This window comes from Rhyacophila brunnea, unplaced genomic scaffold (assembly GCF_057557595.1).
Source record: "Rhyacophila brunnea isolate RB1 unplaced genomic scaffold, BYU_Rbru_1.0 scaffold_12, whole genome shotgun sequence".
Lineage (NCBI taxonomy): Eukaryota > Metazoa > Arthropoda > Insecta > Trichoptera > Rhyacophilidae > Rhyacophila > Rhyacophila brunnea.
The window spans coordinates 5,507,540-5,532,855 of NW_028232774.1; the positions used below are offsets into that span (position 1 = coordinate 5,507,540).

At 34.7% G+C, this 25,316-nt stretch overlaps 1 protein-coding gene across 4 annotated transcripts in view; it reads left to right on the forward strand.

Annotated features, from left to right (window-relative positions):
* The window catches only part of fus (epithelial splicing regulatory protein fusilli), a 141,977-nt gene that overhangs the window by 105,023 nt on the left and 11,638 nt on the right, over positions 1–25,316 (forward strand). For 2 of the 4 annotated variants that reach the window (XM_085960633.1, XM_085960634.1), the window contains exons 8-14: positions 3,484–3,594; positions 6,071–6,203; positions 7,982–8,119; positions 8,906–9,121; positions 11,518–11,742; positions 14,675–14,791; positions 15,043–15,130. In XM_085960633.1, coding sequence (XP_085816759.1) covers positions 3,484–3,594; positions 6,071–6,203; positions 7,982–8,119; positions 8,906–9,121; positions 11,518–11,742; positions 14,675–14,791; positions 15,043–15,130 — 1,028 coding nt within the window. Of the gene's footprint in view, positions 1–3,483; positions 3,595–6,070; positions 6,204–7,981; positions 8,120–8,905; positions 9,122–11,517; positions 11,743–14,674; positions 14,792–15,042; positions 16,290–25,316 lie in introns of those variants that run through there. The other 2 variants (XM_085960632.1, XM_085960631.1) reach the window with 1 other exon arrangement.

A 25,316-nucleotide genomic window follows, 5' to 3' on the forward strand; every position in this document is an offset into this window, starting at 1 on the left:
TGGTTTCATAAATGCGTTTAAAAATTAATAAACGTAAAAAAAATATTAACACCACTGCACAGTTATGTACCGAAATATGACTATATTCTAAAACATTAGAGCGAGAGGTTTAAAAGAATACTATTTTATGTAACAAAAATACTTTATGCAGTCATCAAATGTTTAAAATAACTATAAAGGATAATAAGGCTTTAAAATTATATAAATAGATTATCTATAACATTTAAGGAGTGTCCAGGATCATGGTTTGAAAGTACAATAAAAACTCAATTTTGACTGTTTGTTGATACACTGAACACCTTTAATTTTATCTCGAACACCATTTGAAAAACGCTACTATAGAGCATCATACTGCCTTTAACCTTAGTGATAGGTAGGGGGCCCGCTTCAGGATGTGGGTACCATGGAAATCACTGTATACTTTTATTCAAATATATAACGTTTTTACAGTAGGTAAATTGTTTGGCAAGAAGTGGTTCCGGCACCTTTTTTTTTTTTAAAAAAAAACCCTAGTCATACGTGTTTGTTTTCATTGAAATAGCACTACAATTTACAGATGGTGTTAGTTAGTTTAGTTAGTTAGTGGTTAGTTTCTAAAATTCAATTAAACCCTGCTAAACCAAGCCATAAGAGAATATAATACTTAGTCAAAAATATTCGTCTATCTATAAAATATCTAAAAGTATGCCATTAAATCATACATAATATTGGATATTTTATAGATAGAAAAATATTTTTTATCGATTATGGTTTGGTGTAGGCAAGGCTTAATGAATTTAAAAAAAATAACCATGTTTTCTTAATTCAACTAAAACAAATAATTTTAACGAAAAAGTGTGCACAATTTTGTCATATCGCCCAAATTATACCTAAACTAATATAGTTTGGTTTAGACAGGGTTTAATTGATTTTAATAACTCACTAACACCATCTGTAAAGTACTGTAGCTTGTTTCAATAAAAATAAATACGTATGACTGACATAGTTTTATGTGCACAATTTTGTCGGATCTTAACAGCCTACCTCCAACCTGCGCCATTGGTACCTACCTACCTAACAATAGGTACCTATACTTACTGTACGAAAACATCTTCTTGGCTACGTGTTATTGTTACTGCCATTATAAACTAATAAGCTCCTGCCATTTAGTAAACAACAGCGCCTGGAAGCGTAGCCAAGAAGATGTTTTCGTACAGTAGTAGCGACAGAACATTTTTGTTAAAACTGATTTAATTATTGTTTATTTTGCTTGCAATGCAATACCGCAAGCTATGCACGTTAATAATAATTGTAGAATGCTGCACCTTCGTAATCAAACACCAATAGACGGCAGTTTCGCCTTTCGATCGGATTACGGCTATTTTCACCTGTACCTATACGTTTTGTAAATATTAGGGACGGCAAACAGGGATAGATCTGTAATTCCCGGTATCCCTGTTTTATTTAATCCCATTTGGGGAAATCAATTTACGTTTTGCCATTTTTACCATTCAAAGAATAACAATTTTCTTACACACTTAAATACCTAGTGTTATAATATACCTATATTTGTCATAGTGAGTGGATAGTGACGATAAAAGTGACGCCGTGTTCGGAAACTTGTACGTATGCAGTTCGCCGTATCACACTTCACCGTAAAATGTTGTATCGGAAATATATTCTTCTTATTGTGCCATCCCCTAGCGGAGGTCGGCTACCATTAAGGCGATCTTAGATTTGTATGGAGCTGCACTCGTACCAATCACGGAGGTTTTTAACCCAAGAAATGCGGCGGCGTCCTCTGCTACGCTACTTTTGTCCTCTCATAATGTTGTCGAGGTACTGTAGTTTACTGGTTTTGATACTACGTAGAACTTCTCGGTCCTTCCCCATTCGATTGAGAACTTCAACATTTGTCACCCGGTCAGTCCAAGGAATTTTAAGGATGCGTCTATACGTCCACATCCCGAAAGCTTCAAGTCTCCGTGTCATCTCTTGGTTTAGCGTCCATACTTCCATACCATAGAAAAGAATTGAGAGAACATAACAACGTACCATACACAGTCTTAGACCTAGGTTAAGGTGTCGATTGCTAAGGAGGCGTCTCATTTTGAGAAAGGCGCTCCTTGCGATCTCAATTCTAGTTTTTATTTCCTCAGACTGGTCCCATTTCTCATTGACCCATGTACCTACTTAAATATTAATTATAATGGGTCACACGTTCGATTGGTGCGCTGTTAATGACAAAATTTGTGTTGAGAAATGTTGGTGAGAAATATATGGCCGTTTATTAAAGACCGTCCAACCTCTTTGGGTCGTATAGTGCTGACATAAAATTCATGTATAAATAAAACACGGTTCTTGTCGGTTTACACTCTTTACAGGAAGAATTTGCCGATATACTGGATTATTTGTTAGGTTAGGTTACGTTTTCATTCTTGAATTCATGAATTTTGCCAAAATCATCTATGAAAATTGAATTAATGTTCATATTGAATCTAATAAAATTGGAGACCGTATAGTAGGTATACATACGGTCATCTCTTTCCGATAAGAAAACTCACGGTGAAATGTTTTTCGTACAATTTACATGTAGCCAAGTGACGCGCGGTAATTTGTTCGGACAAATTTCGTTTGACTCAGAAGTTTCCGACGAAACGAAGACGTGTGTTGTGAAATGTTGTTTTGATTAGACCGATAACATTTATACGATGTAATATTATCCAAATTATGAGTAGGTGCATTAAATAAATGTACAAATGCATGGTGTACAGTGTACACTGTACACGTAAGTACATTAGTTTCAAATAAATGATGTGCACGGACACTTATGTTGAGACAGACGTTTATAGGCATATAAATGAAACACGTGTAAGTATTTGCATCCTTGACGTTTTCAAAATGCTATAAGTATTGCGCCCTTAGTAATAAAAAGGTTTTCGACCCCTATATTGGATATTAATGCATGAATGAATTTTTGTAATCTGAAAGTGTGTATGATAAACTAATCGGTAGCCAAAAATTCGATTCTGTTTTATCGAATCGAGTTATGATTCACTGCACGTCAGCCCTTTCTTGTGGTGTTACGCAAAAGGAAAAAAAACGGAAAAAAACATGTTTTTAATACCTACCTAATATAATATATTTTTTTATAACGTAGAAACAGACAATCGAAGAAAACATCAAGTAATTTAAATTCTTTGTGATTAATATAGGTACTTGCTATGAAACTTTTTTTCCAGGGCCGTACTGGCATTGAACTGAGTTACAATTAGTGTAAAATGAGTTTTTATCTTTATTTACTATGCATTATCATTTAGTTAGATTGTTGTTTGATTTAATAAAACGCAAATTTTTTTGTAGTACTTATTCCACTTTAATAAAAAAAAAATGCTTTTTATTATATCAAACAACAATACAATGCAGTTCCACCATGAATTGACAGTTAACAAAAAAAAAAAATTAGTTAGATAATAATTGAATACAATTTTCCTTTGATTTCAGCTCAAAAGATGATGAAATAGATGGCAACTGCGTAGTGAGGGCTCGTGGCTTACCGTGGCAGTCTTCCGACCAGGACATTGCCAAGTTTTTCCGAGGACTGAATGTCGCTAAGTAAGTATTACTTATATGTATAAACCCTTTTTAATATTTATAAAAACAACATAATTTGCATATTCATGAAACATTTGAAAGACAGATATACAATTCGCCAGGCACTTAAAAGAGAATGAATAGCCATTTTATACGTCCAACTTATGGTCCTATATTCGTGCATCTATGTGACAATGGTCATCGACGTAACATCATGGATGTCAGTTGTGATACAATAATACATTGCAAAAAACGTCCAAAGATGGCCTAATCAATGTCGTTATATCTACCTGTTTAGTCCTCTTAAACCAGGTTTTTTTATACTCAGATATCGTAAGAAGAAAATCTTTCTAGCGCTTCTACGACTACGCCACTGTTGTGTGCGAGGAGGAAAGCAGATATGATTAACACTGTACACTCTCTCTTTCTGTTGTGACGAATTGTCAACATTCGCTGTTTGAATTTTACAACGTTTTTCTTAGCTCGTGTTCTTATTTGTCCGGTGGTTCTTTGTCCAGTACAAATCTTGCAATCGATTTTTAACTAACTTCCCGACTAGCTAGACATTTGAAACTTTTAGAATATATCAGAACACGATGCCAATGCATTTTTTTAATACTTTTAGCCATCTTTAAGTAGAATTGAATTCATTTTCAGTTAATTCTGTTTTGTATGAACAGTTATTTTGACACCATTATTGGTTGCTAGGGGTCTGGGGTACTAGCAACTAAATTATTAATATAATATACCGTGCGTTACTATGGAAATCAATATGACATGTCAAAATGACATTTCAGTATTATTTCTATCAAGTACAATTTTTTTTTGATCGTTTAAACTAGTCAAGTCAAGTTTATATGATTCAACAAAAAATTTAAAAACGTATATAAAAAGTTCTTTTTATCTTGTAATTATTTAAGAAATCAGTTTGTTATCTTTTGATCATTCTGAAAATGATTTCATCAAAATGATTCATCAGCTGTCGAAGTAGGTATAATAATTTTGTTACAGAATCAATTTTTTTCCACCAAGAATTAACAGTTAACGCCATTACAGTGAACTATTTGATGTTGAATCCTGAAATTAATAAGTAGGTACTCAAATTCAGCACAAGTACCTACATTAAATGACTATTACTTAATATTTCTTTGTCTCTCAAAAATAAAAACATTTTTAATTTACATATTTATCACCTGTAATATTGTGTAAATTATTTGTGAGTTAAGTATATTTTATGCAATTCTGTTTTTATTTTCTTGCATTGCAAAACATATTTTGTGGCAGGGATGTTGCACAATTTAACTTCAATTGTGGTAAGCATTGATAATTATAATTTTACGGGTTATGTCAAATCATATGTACTAGTTAGAAAATTGTAGTTTACTTTTCTTAATCATCCATGGTAATGAAACAGCAACTCACAACTTAGACATTCACATAGGTAGTTGCTTAGCCAACTCGGCTACCGTGAGTGTAATTATCATGTATTACAAAAGTGGTTGCGCACAAAGTAGCAAAAGAAGGAGAATTTTTCCTCACCCACTGATGAATGAGGTTCTCTTACCTTAGAGTCCAGATGCAGAAGCCGCACAGTTAATTACAAGATAGCAAGATAGGATAACTCTGATACTACATGAAATGAGCAACATTCAAAGATATCAACAATATACAATTCAGTAACCAAAGCAAGAATGTATCCAGCAACCGCCATCTCCATATATTTACAAACAAAATGTTTCAGTCTTGTTCAGGTAACCTTCGTTTATCGCGACCCCGGCGAGTGCGAATTCGATATAGTATTGCGATCGATTTTTAATAATAATTTTTTGTCCCGCACATGTGCCAGGCACGTGCGCGTATCCCAATTCATTTATACTAGTAATGTTCTTGAATCGCCATCAACCGGTATACACCGTTTACATGTGCATGGATTTACTGCTGACAGTACGTATTATGGCGACCATAACAGGAAATTGAACGTGTAAACATGTATTATCCTGCAAGTTGCAAGATTGCATGCATGAATCAAAAAAGTTCCTGATTTTTCACGCGACAGTTAAGATTTGTTCGATGTCTGCGAGACATAGAGATAGAACGATAGGGGCGAACCTGCCGGAAAAAGAACAAAGTACACTGCGCAGACTCTTTTTGGGGTTAACCGATTTTTATGACTGTCAAAATAATAGTACCATAAAATGACAACATCTCATCTTGCTTACTCTTGAAGATTGATATTGGCAAGACAGTCAGCAATTTTACATGTAAACAGTTATTATTGTGAGTGTTTAATATACACACTATTGGTGCAGGTAAATCCATGCACGTGTACAGGAGCTATTACAGTACAAAGATTTTCAGTTTCCTCTTTATTAGTTGAAATTCTTTGGAGACGATGAATTATTTTAGTGGTGATGTAAGGACCAAAACCTGTTCAATATATAAATTCTATGCTCACTTCAGAAGAAAGTAAGTGCTAACTGTGCATTGCTTGTTTCAGGGGCGGCGTAGCTCTCTGTCTGTCACAGCAGGGACGTCGTAACGGCGAAGCTCTCGTAAGATTTGTGTCCATGGAACATCGAGACATGGCGCTCAAGAGGCATAAACATCATATCGGCAACCGCTACATCGAGGTACATAATGCTTTCTTCCATCTTTTATAAACTGAGCATGTGATCTACTGATGCGTGCCTCGATTATCTAATTAAATAATTAACAACCTCTTAGTAATGGATGTGTTTTCAGAGATAATGTGGTAATGGATTACGTAAACAATCCCATTAGGTTTGCCTAAAATTAAACAAGTGTAATTATACCTGATATATGACTTTTTGTTCAATTATTGTCATTGATAATTTTATTTTGTTTGGATTTCCACAAAACTGACTGTTAACTAGCGTACGGTTTAATTCACATTACATGATTGGACACCACTTATACTGTTAATAGAATTTACTTACATAATGTACTTATTGTTATCAGATTTGTAGTTTCTTTACAAAGACTGTATTTTATGGATTAAATAATGAACTAGGTACCTAGCTATTAAAAAACATAACTGGTAAGATTCTTATTACCACGTTTTCATTAGCTCGCATTCTTGTTTGTCCAGTACTAATTTTTTCTTGTGTGTCCAGTACATTTTTTTTCTTGTTTATCCAAGATTTTTAACTAACTTCCCGACTAGCTAGACATTTGAAACTTTTAGAATATATCAGAACACGACGACAATGCATTCTTTTAGTACTTTTAGCCATTTTTAAGCAGAATTGAATTCATTTTCAGTTAATTCTGTTTTGTATGGAAAGTTATTATTTTTGGTTGCTAAGGGGGTCCTAGCAACTAAATTATTAATATACACATGCGTTACTATGGAAATCAATATGAAATGTCAAAATGACAAGTTTATATGATTCAACAAAAAATTAAAAAACGTGGTATATAAAAAGTTCTTTTTATCTTGTAATTATTTTATATAATAATGCTTTTAGGGTCCCCCCCCCCCACATATTCTCAAAAAATATTTAACACCCTATTCCAAGGCCAGAACAAGAACCATAAGTGCGAGTGAGTAAGCATTCAGCACGCTTATATCTCCGCACTATGCGTTAGAGTGGGATTGAATTTCTACGGCTGAATTAAATATTTTGACTGATTACATTCATTTAAAAACTGCGAGCATGAGTTTTATTATTACATTAAAATTTATGGCTTTTGTGCTAAATATAAAGTTAGTGGTAATTGTTTTTAGTTATTTTAGTAGAACATATTGTTAACTATGTTGTGTTTAAATTTGGTAGCCGTACTGAGAGGCAACACGATGGTATAACGTTTTATAGTTAAGTTGATAATAATAAAATCGAGGTTCTATTGTGCGTTATACGCAAGAAACACGGCAAAAATAGGCACTCTAAATATCATTACTCTGAGCCCTATTCAAATAACACATTTTTGAACATTCATTAAACAATAAATTTGTTGAAAATGATCGATATTATAATGTTTTCTAAGAAAATGTTACAATTTCTACAATTCCATTCATCAAAAATTATCACGTATCAAACCCTTACCAATTAGGACGTGACGTCATATATGATTGACCCCTCTCTGAAACTATTTTTGTGTTACCTGTTTATTAATTATTATCTGTTCCCGTACTTCGGCAAAAATAAATGAAAAATTCATTTTAAGATTCTTCTACCTCATCGCCATCTTGTGAAGATTGTGATCACTTTGAAATACAACCGAATTCTCTCTCTTTCCTTAACCTCTGCTTGCTTCATAGCCTCGTATTTTTCAGCGAATTCCTTCACCTGAATACTCCACGTCATCGGTTTTGCATTAAGATGCAAATATCTTTTCAGTCTTTTCACATCCAAAAACAATGTGTTATTAAATTTTGATATTGCAGGTGTATAAGGCGACCGGTGAGGATTTCCTCGGTGTAGCGGGAGGAGCGACCAATGAAGCGGCCGCGTTTCTTTCGCGGGGAGCTCAAGTCATCGTGAGAATGAGGGGGCTACCCTATGACTGCACGCCGCCGCAAGTTGTGAGTGACACATTCTTGTATTTGATTTTGATTGTAGAATGTAATTATTATTATATAATAATCTAGAGAGCAAGTCAAGCAGAAGAGATTACATACTGGATGTATGGATCGCATACAGACTGTCAGGGAACTTATAGAACGATATCAAGAATATAGACTACCACTCTGTCTGGATTTCATTGGTTATAAAAAGGCATTTAAGGGCGGACGTGCTCAGCGTGGGTAAATATTTTACTAAAATTATCTCGTCATAAATTATACTAATGTTTTTATAAATGCGTTTAAAAATTAATAAATGTAAAAAATTTTAACACCACTGCACAGTTATGTACCGAAATATGACTATATTCTAAAACATTAGAGTGAGAGGTTTAAAAGAATACTATTTTATGTAATAAAAATACTTTATGCAGTCATCAAATGTTTAAAATAAATATAAAGGATAATAAGGCTTCAAAATTATATAAATAGATTATCTACAACGTTTAAGGTATGTCCAGGATCAAGCTTTGAAAATAGAACAAAAGCTCCATTTTGACCTACGCTGAGCATGTCCCCCCTTAATTGCATTAAAAAATCCTCAATTATAGACGCTTTATGCAACCGAGAAATCTCCAAAGTGCTATATGCACATGCTGAAAAAAAAGTGTAAGCCGTACAGTGATGCAACACTTACGTACACGTTACACGTACAGTAGAGGACAGTTCTCAGTACGCGAGTTATTTAGTTTTTTAATCCAAAGGTTTGATATTTTAATGAGTAATAATGCACGTTTGTCATTTCAGTTGGAGTTTTTCTCAACGGGGGCGAATCCCTGTTCGGTGCTGGACGGAGCTGAGGGCGTGCTGTTTGTGAAGCGGGCCGACGGGCGAGCCACCGGTGACGCCTTCGTCCTCTTCCCGCGGGAAGAAGACGCCCCCAAGGCCTTGGCCAAGCATCGAGAGCTCATCGGTACTCGCTATATCGAGCTATTCAGATCTACCACGGCCGAAGTGCAACAGGTGAGATCTATAAATATGTTATTATAATTCACTTCAAAATCATATCTTATTAAATCTCTTATTTTTGTGTTTGTTTCTGCGGTGAAATAGTGGCAGAATGTCCGCTTTCCGAAGCCGGGAATCATAAGTTTTGATTCCCTTGTTTTGACATATTCGCATGTTGATTTGTTTTTCTACGTGCGTTTGGAGACATATCGTGGACTTAATGGGTTGAGTGAAAGGGCCGACAATCATTTCACGTTAATATAATCTGTGTATAAATCTACTGGGGAGGCGGCCCAGAAAGATCCACTTCGGATTGTTAGCGAACCGATTAAAAACATGTGGTTATTTACACATATCTAATGAGCGATGCCTCACTAATTGAATATCTTCTTCTTCCACGGCACTACATCCCGGGGTGGGATTTGGCCTCCTCCACAACCGCTCTCCACTCACGCCGGTCTCTTGCCACACTTCTCCAGTTACCGGGTCTTCCTATATGAAGCCAATCCACTTCTACGGCGTCAGCCCATCTCCTTCTTGGACGGCCCCTGGGTTTCTTCCGTTGGGGTAGCCACTTCGTCATGATCCTTGGCGCTCTAACTTCAGGCATTCTCTCCACATATCCCGCCCATCGTAGTCTTTGGGACTTACAGTATCTTATGATTGTTTGCTGTTCGACTCGTGGTTCATTTTTATTCTGTAGTTCCCATTTTCCAATGTGGGTCCAAAGAGTATTTTGCGCTCGAAGACAGCTAATTTGTTTTCCTCGTTTTGAGTTAAGCACCAAGTCTCACAGCCATAAGTGACCACTGGCCTTATAATTGTTTTATAAATTAGAAGTTTACTTCTTCGGCCTAGAATTTTCGACCCCACCAGTCGCTTGCAGGCATGCCAGCATTTATTCCCGGAGATAAGGCGGATTTTTATCTCCTCTGCTGTCTTATTTTGGGTATTTAGGCTAGATCCGAGATACATGAACTTGTCCACCCCTTCATATGCATGCTGTCCTATGTCTATATTCTGCAGCGGTACCTGATCGCGTGTGCTGACCATATATTTAGTTTTTGATTGGTTTATTTGCAGCCCAGCGTTTTCTGCTTTTATTTTCATAGTGCCACCATGGTCGATCATCCTCTGTTTGGATCTGCTTGTAATCACTATGTCGTCAGCATAAGCGCACATCTGCGTTGTACTGTTATCTACCCATCCTCTTATGTTGGTTTCACGAGCTATGGATTCCATCACAATGTTAAATACCATAGTGGATAGCGCATCCCCTTGTCTCACACCGGATTCGATTTTGAAGCTTTCAGTTTGCTCATTTTGCACAGTGACAACTGCTTGAGTATCCGTCAGTGTGGTCTTTATTAGCCTTACTAGTTTTAAGGGAATTCCCATTACTAATTGAATATATTCATTTAAATTGCATTGTATAATAATTATTTACATTCTTTTAAAATTTCAATTAGCTCTCATTCAAATTGGATGACATCGGTAAGTGTATTAAATATTATCTCTCTTATACCGTATTATTTTATTTATACCTTGTATTGAAGCTGAAAAGATCACTAATGGCGTGTTTTCACGATTCGATTTCTATTGAACGAGTTTGGTTCATCGACTAAATGCAAACCAATATTTCAATTTTTGTTGATCAACTTAGGTTTGACCCATTCCAAATTTACTAGTGAAGTTATGGGTCACCGTTGCTTACAGTCGTGTTGAAACGTGATTTTGTCGTGTGAATCTTAGTCAAGGTTAATCACCGAAGTCAATCCAGAGAAGACTGTAAAAGCAGTGCAATTTAATTAAATAGTATGGCTTTAAAATGGTCAGAGGTGTTACACATTTTTTGGATCTATACCAAAAATTCTTAATTTAGACTTAAAAATCGCAATGCATAGGAATTATGCTTTAACTTGCATCATGAAAGAACTGGGGGTAAAAAATTCTGATAAAATATGGCGGCTTATATAAGAAATAAAATCAAAATATTAAGAATGAAGTTCTTCAAAATTTTATTCTAATAATAAAAATAAATACATAATATTTCTACATCCTCCACATTTTCCCAGAAGATTCCCTGAAACTCTCTGATTATTTCTTCATTCAATAAGTTACAAACATAAAATATACAACTGTATTTGGCGCCATTTTTTTTCTAACTTTCGGTTTGAAATTCATTGAAACTTGGGATCCAGAAATTGAATCGTCAACACCTGATATAACATAATTGATTAAAACATAAAGAATGACCATCAAGACAAAAAGTAAAGCAAAAATATTCACCCTGGACTCACTTAAGAGACAGTTTTTCTTAATTTGATGAAAACTTACATTTTTTAATAACACCAGAAGGCTCTTTTGCAACAAATTGATAACAAATAATAATTGAATTGTCGGATTGGCAGGTTCTAAACAGATCACTGGACCCGAAGACGTATGAAGCGCCGTCACCTATCATGCCGCAGGTGGCGCTCCTCCCGCAGCACGTGATCACGTCGGGAACCCTCAAGGACTGCATCCGTCTCCGGGGCCTGCCCTACGAGGCGCAGGTGGAGCACATCCTAAAATTCCTTGATGACTTTGCCAAAAACATCGTGTTCCAGGGAGTGCATATGGTATACAACGCTCAGGTAATATTACTTATTTGACAATACATAATTTAAAATAATATAAAAAATATAACGACTGGAAAAAATCTTGTGAATTATTCAGTTGAATAAAAAAATATAGTTTATTTGAAAATATTATGTAGAGCAGCATAAACCTTCTTAAACACCTTTAGGCCTTGCCTTGTCCACATGGCGCGTGTCTTGCTGCGAGTGAATGTGGACACCAAAATGAGGTCACCTGTACCTCGACTGTGCGCGACAGTCGTCACGGCGCGAGTGCTTGTGGACGGCTCAATAAGGTCACATGTACCTGGAATGCGTGCGAGTCAAAATGCGCCATCTGGACAAGGCCTTAATTATTTTTTCTACTTACATTCTTTCGATGATTTGCTGCCTGTGGTGCAAAACCTATTTATTTCTTATAATATTATATTAACATCCCTTGAGAGTAGGCATAAGCAAAGGCATGTTGGATAGCGAGAATTGAAGGAGAATGGAACAACTATTAAGCTTAAGAGATATAGAATTACAAATTGAATATTTATTTTTCGTTGTGTCAAATTGTATCAAACTCGGTAAGGAGCCGACCGCAATAATAAATGTTATCCGTTTTTCACTTAGTCAGTCATCCATTGATGCAAACGCCAGATAATAGCTGGACTCAATTATTTAAATAAAAAGAATATTATTTGGATTGTATAAATAGCGAATAATAATTCATCAGAAATGTCACTCGAATCTAAGTACCTGGTCTGTTACTATCTCAATCTCCGTATTGTCCCACACAACATCTCATTGTAACGAGATTCGGTCCTCGGAACTGTAACATAAGTATTGTAACATAACTACTGTAACATACTATTGTACCGACCCTTACGCCGCAAATAAAACTCACTCCTGCATCCATCTTCGGCTTCTTCAACCTCATCCCCAACATCATGACCTACGACACATCGAAGACTCCCACAGTGGTAACTCAAATCGAACACCACGAAGCGTACCTAGATTTTGTGAAAATGAGAAATTAAGGTGTGAAGAAATGATACGAGGGTGGGTCAATAAGTCCTTAGAAAAGCCGACAGGTGGCGCGACTAGTACTGTAAGCGGTTTGTTTTCATGCAGCGGCACTACCGATTCAGTATGCTGCGAAGTTTCAATCAGATTGGTCGGGTTGTTGTGTGTTTCTCGTACATTTAAAAAAAAAATTTGCTTGTTTACAAAAAAAAGGAGAAAATTGAGTTTAGAGCTGTTATTAAACATTTTAATATAAAAGGGTTAACAGCAAAAGAAATAAAAAATGAGTTGGATTTAGTTCACGGCATATCTGCTCCTTCACTTTCAACTATTTATAACTGGTTAAATGAATTTAAACGTGGTCGTACATCAACAAAGGATGAACCACGCTCAGGACGTCCTGTAGAGGTGACTACACCAGAAATGATCAATAAAATCCACGATATGGTGTTAAGTGACCGAAGATTAAAGTTGAGTGAGATAATTGAGGTTACAGGGATCTCAAAAGGTAGCGTCATTTCTATTTTACATGACAAATTGGCCATGAAAAAAATTTCTGCAAGATGGGTGCCGCGTTTGCTCACAGTCGACAATAAACGCAATAGGGTGGTGGCCTCTAAAGCCCTGTTGTCGCTCATGCAACGCAATCCGGATGAATTTTTTCGTCGCTTTGTGACTGTAGATGAAACATGGATACACCACTATACTCCCGAGACGAAAGAACAGTCAAAGCAGTGGATTGCGAAAGGCGAACCATGTCCAAAGAAGGCGAAAACCGTAAAATCAGCTGGTAAGGTTATGGCTACTGTATTTTGGGATGCACGTGGAATTATTTTCGTTGACTATTTGGAAAAAGGAAAAACAATAACAGGGGATTATTATGCATCTTTATTGGACCAGCTAAAAAACAAAATTGAAGAAAAACGGCCTTATTTAAACAGGAAAAAAATCCTCTTTCATCAGGACAATGCCCGTGTTCACACATGTTTACAATCAATGGCTAAAATTGAAGAATTGAAATTCGAATTGGTCGACCACCCACCGTATTCGCCAGATTTAGCCCCCAGTGACTTTTTCCTTTTCCCAAACTTAAAAAAATGGCTAAGTGGACAACGTTTTTTTTCAAATGAAGAAGTCATCGATCGGACAAATGCTTATTTTGAGGACCTTCCGAAAACTTATTTTTCTGACGGTTTAAAAAAAATTGAGAAACGTCTAACCAAGTGTATTGAGCTCCAAGGAGATTATGTTGAGAAATAAAAAAAAAATACAAAAATAAAACTGTTTTAATGCTTTTTTCTAAGGAATTATTGACCCACCCTCGTATAATACAGTAGATGATGAACACACCTACAATGGACAAGTGGTAACATGCCCGTTTATGAATTCATGGGTCTCAGGTTTGAATCCCTTAACTGTCAAATTTAATATTATTCTTCAATGTGTGTTTGGATCAAGAGCATGCACCGGGTTGAGCGAGTAGCTAACAACCATTCCCCATTTAAAAAATCTCTTAAGAAACACCTTCGTAAGGCGGCCAAGATCCGCATCAGGTTGTAGAGCCAATGATCACAATGAATATTTACATACACTTTCAGACTAGAAATAAAAGGGGACGAGATTTTACTTCTTTTCAGTAGTACGGCGGGATATCATTTCAAGATAAGATTTCATTTATGTAACTTGAATCCTCACCTCCGACTATTCTGTCTTGTTGAAATATTTTCTCCGTGAATACTTAGTTTTGTTAATATTTGAACATTATAATGTTGTTTATAGTAATTCCCACCTATGTATTCTGTGAATATATTAGGAAAGCCAAGTCATCATGAATTTAAATCGTTTTTAAGTCAAGACTTTCAGAAATTTAAGTTTCAACATTCAACTTAATAAACATAATAATTACTAACGTGCCGGTAATGCACTTCTCAATGCGCAGGGTCAACCGAGCGGAGAAGCTTTCATCCAAATGGACAGTGAGGCGAGCGCCTTCCTTTCCGCGCAGCAAAAGCACCACCGATACATGAGCTTCGGTACCAAGCAGAGATATATTGAGGTAATATTTTGAGCACTACCATCTGAGTATATCATGCATGCCATCATTCGATCATGCATTTTGAGTGTAGTTCAATTTATTCAATATCTATTTGGTCCTCGTGGTACATAATCATTCTAAAAAATAAATTATAATAATTAACGAATAAGTTGACTGTTTTCAATTGTCTTGCAAAAACAATTTGGAACATCGGAAGGGCACTGTCCGATCGAAACCGAGTGACCGACTGTATTCGATTTCTGTTTTGTCAGGTGTTCCAGTGCTCCGGTGAAGACATGAACCTGGTGCTGACGGGCGGCATCGCATCCCCCTCGGCGGGCGGAAAAGCCCTGTCGCCCGGTAGGTTGCCGCCCTCCTCCCCCCCTCTCGCAGCTCTGCCTCCCCCGCCCCCGCAGGCGGCCCTCGCTCCGCCACCTCTTCCCCTTCCCCCGCCGCCCTCTGCTCGGGTCTCCCCCTACCACCATCCCCAGACCCCATCTCAAAGCCAGCTGCAAGCGGCCGCTCAGGCGCAGCTCATGGCGCAGCAGGCTCTGCAGCGGGAAATCCTCATGCATTACATGCCCGGAGGCTACTCGCCCTTTGTGGCCGCCCCGCCCGCGCCTGCCCCTCCCATGCATCAGTATGCCAATCCCTACCAGTTTTCTCCCCATCACCAGATGGCCCAGCAACCCAAACCGATGCTGCAGCACCCTTATCTATCCAACGGTTACCTATTTCTCACCCCTCGCTACGCCTTGCCCCCCGGAGGCTCGCAGCTCTCCCCACAGCTGGGACTGCCCCCCCCTTCTCCGGCTCAGCACCACCAGGCGGTGCTGAGTGCCGCCACCCAGCACCACCTCAGCCAGCAGCTGGCGGGGGTGCAACAGCAGCAAGCGGCTGCCGCGGCCGCCGTCAAACGATCTTACGAGCATGCCTTTGCAACGGCGGCCGCCGCCGAAAGCCACGCTGCCAAAAAGCAATTTACGGGCTACCACCCCGCCCAGGGGGCTCCTCCCTCGCTGCACTTGCCGCCGTCCCCCTATCAATCGTTCTTCTCGGGCGTTTGATTTCTCTGTCCATTCGTGTGAATCTGAATGAAATCTTTCAAGCGTAAATTGCAACGGTTTTTTTCATTTTTACATTCCTATCTTATTTGTAAATTAAGAGAGAGAGGCGAATTGTTTAATTAGAGTGAGAATTAAGACAGTCGATAATTTTGAGAAACCAAAAAAATTGGTAATCATCTTTTTTTGTTACATACCTAATAATTTTTTAGGTTGTGTTACAATTTTTTTTTTTTTAATTATTTCATGCCCCATAATTTTGCAAATTCAACTTTTATCAACATGTTCAATTACATAGGATACTTTATTTCTCACGAGTTTTAGGTTGTGTTAACTTAATATTTTAGATTGTGTAATCATCGTATAGTTTTTATGTAATTTAAATTGATATTACGGAATAATATTAATGATCATTAAAATATGCCGGTGGACGGCCACACAAAAATCTTGTTGGCAATAAAAAAAATATTTATATTATAATGAGAAAAATGTTAATATCCAACAGCTTTTTGGCAATATGACGTAATATAGGTACTAAATTATAGTGATAAAAAATAGGTTTGTGCATTTACTGTGCTTTTTTCAGTAAATACTTTCAAAATGGTTATGATGGGATCGTAAACATTTTATTTTAAACAGTGTTTGATGAAGGACGACACTTATTGTTTTCGCTATGCAGTGGTTCCCTTCAAAATATTTATTGAGCGGAAGAAAATGTACAAAATTGTTAGTTAGTATTTTCATAAGCAGTAGACAACAATGAAAACTCGCCAATGCAATAACTATAATATTTTTTAAATATATTTATATTAATTGAGTTATATTTTTCCATCGGATACTTAAATTTTTTTCTATTTTAGTATTAAATTAAGCTGAATAGATTAGTTTTTTTTTAAGATGTTACTTGAATGATATACAATTTCTCAAGTAAAATTTGTGCCTAGGTAGCTAAACTACGTGTCCAATGATTGAAGAACAGCTTATCTATTAATATAAGAAGTTGTTTATTATATTTTAGGGAGCGTTTCACTGCTATTAAAAGAATTAATATATTTTAACAATTAGTAATTAACATCAATATAACACGTAATTCGTAATGCGCGGAGGAAGTAATATTTCGTAAGATATTCTTGTCACTATTACTGGCAATGCTATTTAAAATACAATCAATCTACGAGTAGACGTTTTGTTTTGCCTCAAGAAAATCATTCATTCGACTGAATATTATTGATTTATTAATTTTTTTCACTTGGCGGACATTTGGCGCGATGGTCGGCCTATTTTGCCAGCGCAGCATTTTCCACTCTCGATCTAATAAAGCTATTGATTTCAGAAGGCTTTGTATTTATAACCGTGACTGAAATTATCCTGAATTTTTTTTAGTTGTCGGTGCAACATGACATCACCCAATAAAATCATTACATTAAAATAGTTTATAATATTATCGTAGGCTTTTAGAATAGATAATGTTTAGTATTAGTATCCGCGTATAATTTCATCTGTTTAAAAATTTAAACAGTCTTTTAAAATCCCTTTTTATGTTATAAAACATTGAAAATGGTGCTGTAGTCCATTGTCATTGACACTTTTATATTTGTAACCTCACCTCGCTGTCACTGAACGCTTTGGTACCCTGACGATATAGTGAGCTACGGTTACTATAAAAATACTACAGTTGAACTAACTGAATTTTCCTTACACTTCCTGAATCATTCCTTCCAAATGACCAATTATTTTTCCTATCCTAGAATCTATACATAATAATTTTTGTAACTATAATATTATTATTGTTGATTTATTTTAGTTCTATTGATTATTAGGTATATATAACATTTATTATTCCTGTTGGGTCGATGCACCTACATTCCATCATTGTCCATTGATATTGAATTTAGCATAAGTGGCCAAATCATTTTTAAAAGACAAAAATATGTTTTTTTTTTTATTATTAGTCTAATTTTTTTCTTATGTTGTTTAATATTACTTACTTTTTTTATATATATATATATAGTTTTAGTGTATGAATATTATTCTAATAGTCGTAAATAATTAATATATTTTTTTTGTAATTTTGCATTCCATCATTAATATTTAAAGTTTTTTTTTTTGTTTTGTATGGCTGGTCTCGCTAAATAAACATATAACTTGGGATGGTATTTCATGGTAAATTTGGTGGTTTTTACGAGGTCCGCTGCAACGGTGTGTCTTTAAAGCTTATATCCTATGATTACGGTCGTTGAAAATTATTGTCCGCGTTGAGGAAAACTCAAACACATCAATGCGCACAGCGAATGTCATCATTACACCTTTTGTAAACCTTACAAGAGATATGTCTCAATGGGATTAAATATATATTAAATTAACACATCATATTATGAATGTGATTATTAACTTCAATGATATTTGCTGTGTATATTGAAGTATGAGATCTTTAACTTAAAATAATGTTGCCATGTACAAAAATATTTTAACAATATTATTTTATTGTTCTCGAGTGCATATTTAAACATTACTTATATTAAACATCTCATAATCTTTATCTTTAATCTTTAATTATGACCGTGGAATTTGTGAGTAAACTGTTTAATGTTATGGAAAACATTGTAAATAAACATGCTTTCATGAATGCACTGTAACATATTAACCCTTTGCACTTGTATGTCCCACTTTTCTTTAACTGGCAATTTTTCCACGGAGCATTGTCATTTTTTGTTTTGTTTTATAAAACACCTCTAGGCGAATACGTTATTATGTTACATATCAATGATTATAATAGTGTCACGAAAATCTGTGTGATTTGGTATAGAAAAATTATAATGCAGGAAAGCAGACATTGAAAACGATGTTATCAAAGCCTTCAGCGTTGGTAATATTGTTTAACAGATTTAACTGTCGAATCATACATCACAATGTTTGTTTCACCGATTTCGTCTAAAAAACCAGTTTTATTTTACATTGACTTTTAAAACTGTGACTTCTGATAAAAATGATTCAGCATCGTATTCGATACGATTGCAAAGGGTTAATAGGCGGCAGTGAACAGTTAAAATATTATTTTTACAACACCAAACATATTTCTTTGTACCTGATACGGATAGCCGTGATAAAGGGAATATTTCGCTGATGAATCGAGCTGAAAACTGTTTGAATTAAAATTATTCTATGTCCCTTATCATATCTCTACCGATTTATTGTGAACTTAAATATTTATTTCTGAAATCAGGCCTATCGGCCAATGTATCTTAAGAAATATTTTTAATTCTCTATCCAATCGATGTTCGGTACCTATCGTAGTGTACATTTCCATAATATGACAGCATAATTTGGTAGCTATGAACTGTAGATTTTTATAATTTAATATTGACTATGTTCTGTTTTAAAATTAAGATGTAATTAGCTTCTTTAAATTCGTATGGAATCATAATATAATGTTATTGTTTGCATATTTGGATTTTCGCTCTTCATTAAAAGTAATTAGACTCGAATTGATCACTTTTCTGGGATATATTTTATTGTAATCGAATCATTCCAATCGCTTCCCTTTTTGGGACAGCGATGATAAAATATTGTTCCTATTATAATGTGTCTCTTATCTAAGTGTGGAAGGAGTCTTAAAATTGAAACATGACAAAACTACTTACATAATATAACTAGTATAATATTAAAATGATATATTAAAAATAATATTCGTAGCATTTTTTATTATGAAGACAAAAATGTAGATTAATTTGTATCTTTAGCGGTTTTGTTATTTAGTGAAATTAAGCCGTTGGTAGACAAGTCAGTCATTTTTTTTATCAGTGCCTAAATACACAAATACAGAACTGATACTGTTGATACTTTACCACAGTACATCATGATCATTTTTCAATAATGACAGCAGCTAAGCTTCCGGTGAACGCAGACATGGTGTGCCTGCCGGTGGTTTGAAAGTTTTTATAAGACATCACAGCAGCATGTCTATCTTCTCCGAGACCTAACTGGCTATATCATAATATTGCAATGGTATAATTGAGTTCATTATTTTTTATTTTTGTGTTTTATATTTTATGTTTATCTTCAATCCGATATAATTTTAAAACCACCTAAAGATATCATAATACAGTACTCTCTCAGTAATCCGCCACCCCAAAAACCAGACAAGTTTCCAATCAGTGAAAGCGACGGATTACAGTGCATACATACAAAATATCGTCGGTGTTTTGTAAAAAGGGCGAATTAACCAAAATGCTATTTTACAGGAGGAGGATTTTTAACTTTTGACATTTATTTGTTTATTACCTGTGGATGATTATAAATATCTAACAAGTTTATAATAAAGCTTAGAAAGAATACTGTCATTATAATAGGCATTATTATATAATATTTTAAAAGGCCTAATATGTCACATTCGCTTTTTATTCGTAATTTTAATTAATATAATTTTAGTCGATTATTGTTTTTAAGTACTTTCCTGTGGAGATACAAATTCGCCATTTTTACACAACAAAGCTAGTGGGGTACATATTGTATTTTTATTAAAATCTCGATTTCGCCAAAATGGTTGATTCGCCCTTTTTACAAAACACCGACGATATGGTAAAAATTAAAACAGGTATTTCATAAAAATAGTTTTTTTAAGAAATTTGTACTAGCAAATTACGATTTTATTTATAATCAAAATTCAGTATTTACTAAATTATACATAAACTTATGAACTAAGTTTATTAACTAAATATTAAACAGTAAATCACTTGACACAACCAGTTGTTCAGTGATGCAGATATTCTTGAATGGCTTAGGATTCCTGACTTTTCCTATGACCAAAAGCGTCATTTTGTGTGTCCCAGTTGCATTGGAGCGCGGCATAATTGTGATGCGGTCCTTGGGCACTTTCCTCCCTGGTACATTACTTTCTTCGCGATGAACGTACGTTTTACGAAGGAGAAACTCATCTGCGTTGTATACTTGTATGCGGCGGACTACTGAATTTGACAATCGAATACCGGTGAATTATAGAGCTTCATTTTGTGCTTTCAACTAGTAAAAATAACGGCGGATTATAGTAGTTGTCAGATAATCAAGCGGCGGATTACTGAGAGTGTACTGTATTAGAAATTAATATGATTGCACAAAATCCTCGTAAGGTAATGATTCTATGTTAAAGTAATTGAAACTGGGCAGCTTCTTTTTGTGGTTTTTTTTTTTATTTGACAATACTTTTAAACACTGAAATAACGGTAGTTAAACATCAACTGATTACACTTGGACTGACTGACGAGGCTCAGTGTGTTTATTTTTGTCAAACTGACTTATCATTTTTATAATCTATCGGGAACTGAATACCGATTCTATATAGGTTTGTTACAACAAGTACTTCCATATATATTTTAGTTTATAAAGAATCATCTGTCTATCTATCGCCACGTTGTTTAGCTGTCACATCGTCGCACAAAATGCCTCTCGTAAAAATATTTCGGGAGTCCATAATACGGTAATTGGATTTAAAACGTTGCAAGAAGTGTCACCTCACACCTTGGCGATGGACTACCAAAAAAAATGTACATCTCGTTTTATTCATTTGATTTGTTGTCGCATTATTTTCTGCTTCCGACGAGACGGTCGTGAAAGTAAATAAATATTCCTCAAGAATGTTTTTGTCAGCAAATCAGTGGGCGGTTTGCAAAAAAAAAAAAAACAATTAATACAGTCGATCAGTGTCGACTGTTTGTACAGATGTGCGAAAGTAAATCGTAGCATTAATTTTTCCAAGGCAAAGAATATTTACACATACGGTAAACGGATGATATAGTGCTTTACACATTTTATTGCAATCCAAATTATTCTTTAGGTATATTGATAAACCTTGGAGAAATTATATATATATACATATGATTTATTTTTAGCCACAGCTGTCTTCACACTAACTATAAGTGGTATTTAAAAAGAAAAAAAAAGTGAAAACTCAGCAAGCATGAAAAATGAATAATCTAATAATAGAGCGCTTAACCCCACGAATAAAAAAAGAAGGAATGAGCATAATGTCCAAATCACGGCAATCAGAAATATGGCTGACATTGCGTGATACACAAACATAATATACACAAAATTACTAACACAACGTAGTTTACCACACACATACTGACCACGTGATATTTGTTTACGCAAAATCGTTGCTTTCCAAGACGGCAAATTTGGTTACCCGTTTTTATACTGCAATAAATCAGTATGTTCCTTCCTGTCTTTTTTTATTCGTTGGCTTAACCCTTTGGCATCTATCTATCTTTGTTCGTTTTCCTTTTTGTTTTTTAAATATTATTTTCACATTTTTAAGATTTTTTATTGTCTACTAAAATTGTATTTTTGCAGACCGCTCACGGGCTATTGGACTATTGGACTATCTCATCTGAAAGTTTCTTTAATTAATATCATTTTTTAATGTAATGAATATTACTTTCACCATTTTTTGTTAATACTTTACTCGATGTCACAGCTAATCGCTTTCGCTAAGAGACGTAGACGTGTCTCTCCTCTTCATCTTCATATTGTGTTATCCTACTTTTAACACATCTTAACACAGTCTTGGATAGTTTTAATTGTATTATTACATATTGGTATTTGGCAGGTATATCGCTTTATGAAAATTATTCGGTATTTTTTTACCCACCGCTTGCAGCCATAAATATGAATGTATTCTATATTGTTGAATAGGGTCTTCTAAATTTGTAGATCTCCGATACACTTAGTAATTCACAGGCGGCACCGTGCAATTAATATTGCGAAGTACAAACATTAATTTCTTCCCCTCTAGTGCTGCCGCTTGACAACGTCTTGCACCCACAGATCAACCTTAACAGTGCAGTCCGTGTCGAAATTAACCGTGCCTAACAATTGTTTTTGATTTCAATACGGACTACATTGTTAATGTTCATTTGCGGGCGGCACTAAAGACAAATATTAATGTTTGTCCCTGTTAATACTTAGCGGACACCCCCTGTGAATTACTATGCATACCAGGTATCTTCAAATTAAATAATTGTATGTCTAGGGATGCATTCTATCAAGGTATATTGAAATTCTTTTAGCGAATGTTTTTTGCAACAGTGTATCCTGCTGTTTATATTGGGTGCAATTATTATTAGTTTTTAAATGGTGTAAAACTGCAACCTTGCCATTTAGAATAAAACAAAACAAATCAGCTTGTATTTATTTGGACAGTTTTTGTAGTGACAATATTGATCAGTATTTTACATACATAAGTTAAGTAAAGATACTGTCGTATACAATATTTATACTGACCAAATAAACATGAGTGAAACGAAACATTGTTATCTAATTATATTTGCATATGATTACTTTTTTCAAATGGTTGTGATTTTGTACTTAATATTACTCAAATTAATTTTAAAATTGTATAAGTGATGCGTTTGTCGGTTATTTTACTCTTTATGGCAAGTTTGTGAATCCACGATTAATTTTAAAATATACCTAGACTACATTTTTTTTTGACTGAACCGACGGAGTTTTATTGAACGTGAGCTGGGTTTGTTTGTAAGGATGAGGGTTTTCTCTTAGAGTTAGCAAAAAGTATTGTTTCTATTACGACGAGTCGACCGCCATTTTGGTTTGTGCATGATTTATTAATATTGTTTTTCTAATTTTACCTCAGTATATAAAATATATATACATAAATTAAGTGATTTTGATGAGTTTATTTGTAATAGGATGGTTAATTTATTGATACTGGTGTGTTTTTGACAATAACACTATTAATTGAGGAATATAAAATTGGAAATGATTATTTTATTCGACGGCAAATAATTATTATTGTACGCAGCATTCATCACAGAATCTCTGCAAGGTAAGTATACTTGAACATATATTATGTATGTATACACAATAATTATTAATTTCCATTATTATCTATGAATTTTGTATGATAATAATTTTGTGACATTATTCCGATATGTCTGCAGGGGTGTTTTTGGTTTACACTGCTTTTATTATTAATGTTTAAGTTATTGTGCTTTAACATGTGAAATAACAAGGCTATTCTGCAACGTCAAGGGGTAGAGAATTTTTTGAAAAAAAAACCAGTTGAAACGTTATTCATCAAATTGCACACACATTTCTAATCATAAATATTCAGTATTATTATTAACGGTGAGTGGCCATTTATTAATTAATGTTTTAGTTTTAGTTCAATCAATAATTATTTTTAAATACAACATATAACAATTTATATATTCCTGAAAGACTCACAAATTATGTAAGTATATTTTTATTAATTACAAAGCTTTTCTCTTTATTAAATTTAACCCTGCATGATTATCTTGCATAATAAATTATGTATATTATAATTTGGTTCAGCCGCTGCCGACATTCACACTGAATTATAATCCGGTGTGACCGTTGGGTATGATTACCTATGAGGTTTTTTAGTATACTTACTTTTTTTAATGAAAAATGGTTAATGGCCGGTCTCAACTCATTGGGTCCATAATCTGGAACTAAACACATAATGGAAAAACAACATTTTACTTCTATACAGTCGTGGGATACAAACCCATGACCTGTGGATTTAAAAGCGTCATTTTTATTTATTAAAATATCGAAGAAGAAAAAAAACAAATGTGCCTGACTCCTACATTTTTATTAATATATGACCAGTTTCACAAAATGAATTGCCAGTCACAACTAGCTGTCCATCTGTTAGGCGAAACCGGATGCCGATAAATATATAATATATCAAAATGTGGAAGCAATCTTCTGTTTATGTTGTTGTTTTTCAAATATCTGACATTTATATTGGTCAGCATATCTGGTCCCATAAATATCCCGTGCCATAAGAAGAAATCTCTACTTTTGACAACAGCTTATACAACTGAATTTAGTCAACCGTAGACAATGCTTAAAAGTAATATATGGTGAAAACGATGTGTTTGATACATACTGTCTAATATTTCCATGTTCTCAACAAATTATTATAGAAACCCGTGAATAGTTTTGCAATCGTTTTTATCATTTTTAGTGTGAAGACTTTACAATATCGCACCGTGAGTGTAAAACCATAGCAAGTGCAAATTTTTCAATTTCGAGATTTAAATGCAAAACAACTGCAAAAGTCATAAACTTGATAATGTAAAATTGAAGTTACTGCAAACTTAAAAATTTTCATTAAAAAAGACAGATATTTGGGTTTTACAATACAAAGATTTACTTCCATTGTTAATGTAAAACCATAGTATCTGCAAATGATTATCCATGACTAATTGTGAAACCCGAGCATCAGACGCATTCTTTTGGTGAATGCAATGTGGCATTGTTTTTATTATTGTGATAGCAGGCAATTATTGAAATGATTCAGTGTTAAGACTTTGATAACGCATCCAGACGTATTCTACAACACATTATAGTTTCCTTTGATTCAAGTAATGTAGTGCAGTGTATTTTGTTTTTATCAAATATAAGTTTAAGGATTCGAATGATGGTGGAGTTAGCTT